Source organism: Atta cephalotes (genome assembly GCF_000143395.1).
Source record: "Atta cephalotes unplaced genomic scaffold scaffold00044, whole genome shotgun sequence".
Taxonomy (NCBI): domain Eukaryota; kingdom Metazoa; phylum Arthropoda; class Insecta; order Hymenoptera; family Formicidae; genus Atta; species Atta cephalotes.
The window spans coordinates 276,650-281,541 of record NW_012130108.1 but is presented as its reverse complement, the minus strand read 5'-3'; the positions used below and the strand labels follow the sequence as shown (position 1 = coordinate 281,541).

Sequence of the window (4,892 nt, the reverse complement as noted above, 5' to 3'; positions counted from 1 at the left end):
CCGTTGCCACGGGTGCACATATCTCCTGAAATATCTTTTATTAATTAATACGCGCGTGCCCACCGGATGCGTTACAGATGTGCTCTGCGAGATTTAATTTTGAGGAGAGCAGCAACGCCGACTGGACTCGACATTTTGCCAATTAGCGAGGTATCGCTATCATCGAGATATTTCGTATCACATTGCTCTTTACAGCGCGCTACAAATACGTGCAGATCAATGCTACCGCGGATACATGATACTTTTTTGCTGTATCGCGCGTTTTGTTGGCTCTGTAAAAGTCTGTATTATAATTTTGAATAATCGCAGACAAGCGACCGTTGCGAGTCACAAAAGAGTCGCCACCGGCACTGTATATAAAATCGTTAATTATCGCACCGGGCGGTACAAGCGAAAACGAGAACGGTAAAGAGAGGAAAGAGAGCCACTCTGTCATCGGGTTCCATCTCTTTGGTTCCATCGCAGCTTGAACGATGGCCGATTCACGCGGCTTCAAGCCAATAAACCAGTTGTGGCAGAGCGCGACAGTGTCGACGGATCAGGATTCGGAGTGTCTCTACGAGGAGATCCCGGGCCGGTCCCAGGATACGGACCGGCCGGCTGGTGCCGCCGTTGGGCAGCAGGGGGTGGAGGAAGAGGAACAGCTGGAGGAGGAGGAGGAGAATATCGGCGGCAGCAGGAGGAGCCTCGATTTCGGGGTACAGGTTGGAGATAGCGACTTCTGGATTGATTCGGGCCGGGAGGAGATCATCGCCAGGAGCGGTACCATCCCCCGTAGCAGGACCGACGGCGGCGCGAGATCGCGCAGTGGATCGGCCGATCGGCGACCAACGGATCGGGCGCCGCGTCAGCGGGACGTTGTCGTCGTCAGGGTGGAGGAGGAGGCGCGCTATGCCGCGCGCAGAAGTCACGTGGAGCCCGGTACAGGCGCCATACTGCCGCCTCCTGCGGCTGCCGGCCACAAGCTGACCAGGGGGCGACCCAGCGCAACCAACACCGTCGCCCGGTATTTGCATTCAGCTAGCACGAACGCCTCAGCGGCGCATTACCATCACCATCATCACGGGCTGCACGGCCAGTATCCCCCCGGCGGCAGGACGACCGGCAGGCAGCACCGCCATCATCACCCTAGCCGCGGCTCGTACAGTAATGAGACGCAGGAAGAGGTACAGGAGGACGATGAAGCCACTCTACGGGAGTTGCTCGTAAGGTACGTTCCACGCGGAGAGGTACACTACCATCGAGTATCCTCACCCTCTCTCCCTCCAGTTGTCGGTGTACACCACTCTGAATCATCAGTTATCGCGTTATCGAGACAACTTCCGTAACTACACTACGCCAGCAGGAAGAAGAATCGTTGTTCTAAGTTTTGTTGATCTCTTGATAAGAGAGACACGAGCCATTGAAACGGAACGATAATTACGGTTATATTTTTTTCTCTCTCTTTTTGTGAGAAACGAGATAATTTATAAATTTATGACACAATTCAATTGTATTATTACATTGCTTTTCTGTTACAATTATAAAGAAAAATTCTTATGTTATCAAAGAATAATTATTTGTAAAATAATTTATTATCGTTGAATTATTCCGAGCTCATGTAATTATTATCAAGAAATCAACGAGGCTTTTGCAACAACTCGATGTTAAAACACGAATTATGTTATCCAAGGACAATTGGCGTCGCCACCGATGTCTCTAAGAATTATCTGGATTGTTGGACGTTGGGTAGTGCCGACAGAAGTTTGCGAAGGACCTGTGCCATCGCAAATTTCGTCAACTTCTCTCAGCGACTACAACGTTGCAAACTATTCGCGACTCTTGCAAAAATATCCCTTCATGATTATTAAAAATCATATTCAAGTGATTTAAAGCTTATCAGTATTCGCATTGTTCGTGCCAGTTGAAACGTTAAGCTTCTACGACCGGACACGGCGATCGAGAAATAACATGCAATATTAAGGGAATTGAACTTTCAGTTTGCACGAAAATCTCTTTTCTTCGGAAATGGCGGTCGTGGAGGATTAACGCCGCGAATGTTGCGAGCGAATGTTCAAGAATTTCTATTTAAAATATTGTTCTAACATAGTCTAGCCTTTAGAATTCTGTATTGACTTTCACATTAGTAGTGACCTCTTTTTAGGGTCTTGTATAGAAATCATACTTTACTCTTTTCATGACGAGTGAAGCGTAGAAAGTTTTCTTTTTCTAGTCTCTATACCTATCGCCTAAATCTCACGTGGCATGATAGAGTCACCATTATTCGAACATTCAGCTCTCAGGTGATTTATTCTCGATCTGTTTTATTTCTAATATTATTCTTTTAATTGCAGTTACAGCTCCATATTTTTAAATTTCCATCGGATATCTTGTTGCATTCTTATCAAATAAAATTATAAAAAAAGTTGTATGCGTTATAATAACACTAGTTTACAAATTTTGAATAATTTTTAGTGCAAAAAGAGGAAACAATATTTTAAACGTATTTTTGGCCGCTGAGTCGAATCTATTGCCAAAAAAATTCATTGAATTTTTTAAGATATAGCATGTAAATTCTAAGATATAGCATGTTATTTTTAAGATATAGCATGTCAATTTTTAAGAAATAGCATTTCTTTCCGAATAATTTGGACAATACAAGTGATAAGCAAGGTGAACTGGTTTTCATCAGGATTTGATGATGATGGATAAACATGATATTAGGACAAAAACACACTTGGCGATTACTGCTGAACTCTAATTGTAAGGATCACGACACACACAGAAAAATTTAATTAGTAAGATGTAATGCGAGGTCTATAATATAAGTCGTAGCGGTTGTAAAGTCTTAAGTCGTAGAAAATTAATCAATTACAGTCGAAAATGAAAAGAATAATCGATTATGATTGGTCAATTTTCTATGACTTAAGACTTTACGAGCGTTACGATCCCGCATAAGCAGTAAGGAAATTAACATGTTAAATTTGTCACTACTTACGTGGTCTTATGGTCTTTACTATCAATCAATTCGCTTATTATTTACATTTTATTGCTTAATTTTTTGTTTGCTATGACCTTAATATGTGAAACTAATTTGGAACACAACTTTGGAATCATATTAAAAACAAAATTACACGCTTAACATTTTTTATTTATTTCCTAATTTCAATAAATTTTACTGTATATTGGAAAAAATATCTCTTCTTATACTTCAAAAACTGGACCAAACGGAAGTATTTCAATTTGGATTCAGCGTCACAAATTATCTAAGAAACGGTCTTCAATCTCTCTTGTATAAAATTTTGTAAATTAGTGTAATCAGAAAAAACGCTACAGCAATTGTGCGCAATTTAGGTAAAGAAAGTAAATTAATTATATTGTTCCTTTACTTAATACTTCAGATTCCTCTCTTGTTATCGTGCAGAATTCGGTTATTTGAACACGCTCGTCCATTGGTTCGCATAATGGGAGCTCCATCGTGCTAATGTTAACAGTCACGAGAGACTTGGCCCTTTGAATCTCTTACGAGTAACTTAGCCTAGTACCTCCGGTAGAACGGCGTGTATGAGCTCTCGAGACTCGCATACCAATCAAGGGGACACTCCTCGCTCTCTTTTGTCCGCTGTGTTAAAGTGCGCCCCCCTCGCCATCCCCGAATCGATAATACTTATTTTATCTCATATAAGCTTTGCTACTGACGAAAACGACCTTACGACCGTATCATTTCATAAACATCATTTTCTCGAGAACCTAACTGTGTTGCAAATGCATCCAGGTAATTCCGGCCTAAGTGGCGGTGCCTTATCTTACGACAAACACGTGACCAGCATAAAAAAAGAAAGACAAGAGGAGGTAAAAAAAGGAAAAGAAGAAAAAACGGACGTCTTCCCTGCTTATTATTTTATATAGATTTTCTATGTATCCGAGAATGCAATGCAAGGCTTTGTGCCATGCCATTCATCATTTATACATAAATCACACTCACTCTTAAACTTATTCTTGTACATACTACACACTTTTCGGTCTCATAACAAGTCGATGATTAGACACTATCGATATATACCGTTGTTACTTAATTTTTTTGGCTGCGGCGCTCGCAGGCTTACCACTGATTGCTCATTCCATTCGAAAATCATGTCTCCCTTTCGATGTCAGGTGCACAAATAAGCCCGCAATAGCACTCGCTAGAGCTCGAAACGAGGAGTAAAGACCGGAGCACCGGTAATGGTATATCCGGTTTATATACGGCATACATACCGGGACACAGGCAATTAGTTCTCAACGAAGCGACTCGCGATGAAATTCTGTTGTGCCATTGGTAAAAGAATTGCGATTGCAACGAAATTGTCTACGTAATCACAAAAAATGTTCTAAATGAGAAGGAAAAAAAAGAAATATCCGTTGATGTAATAGATGCGATTTGCAAAGTTCATTGGAAAAATTTACGTGCTTTCCAAATATCTCAAACCAAAAAAGACACATTCACTTTTGTGTTAACGCAAATTGTTAGTCACGAGCACGAATTCTCTTCCAGCCCCTCGAGGGTTGCGCGTGTCGTAGATCCTCCTAAGACTACGCTAAGTACTATTATACTTTGTCGCTCGATGTGCCGTTGCTGTGACTTATTTGTGCGCGTGTCTCGTTCTCTTTATCACATTCATGAGATCATGCTGATTTTTGTAAATTATTTTGCCGACTGTTCGTTCCGCATAAAGTGATGGGCCATTCGAATTGTGCAAGCTCGCTTGTGGACGCGGGCAGCTAGGCAGGGGTGAGTAAGCTGGCGGTGCGTCGCATGGTGATGTGTGAAAAGTCTCTCCATTCACACGTGACGGCTCCGTCTTCTTTTTTTTTCTTTTTTTTAAAATATATATATATATATATATATATATATATATATATATATATATATA

General features: G+C 41.5%; 1 protein-coding gene across 2 annotated transcripts in view; it reads left to right on the top strand.

The window, feature by feature from the left end:
• The first annotated feature begins 473 nt into the window (after positions 1-473).
• LOC105622358 (glucose transporter type 1) overlaps positions 474-4,892 on the top strand; it is a 26,606-nt gene continuing 22,187 nt past the window's right edge. For both annotated transcript variants that reach the window (XM_012203780.1, XM_012203781.1), the window contains exon 1: positions 474-1,210. In XM_012203780.1, the coding sequence (XP_012059170.1) occupies positions 474-1,210 (737 nt within the window). The remainder of the gene's footprint in view (positions 1,211-4,892) is intronic.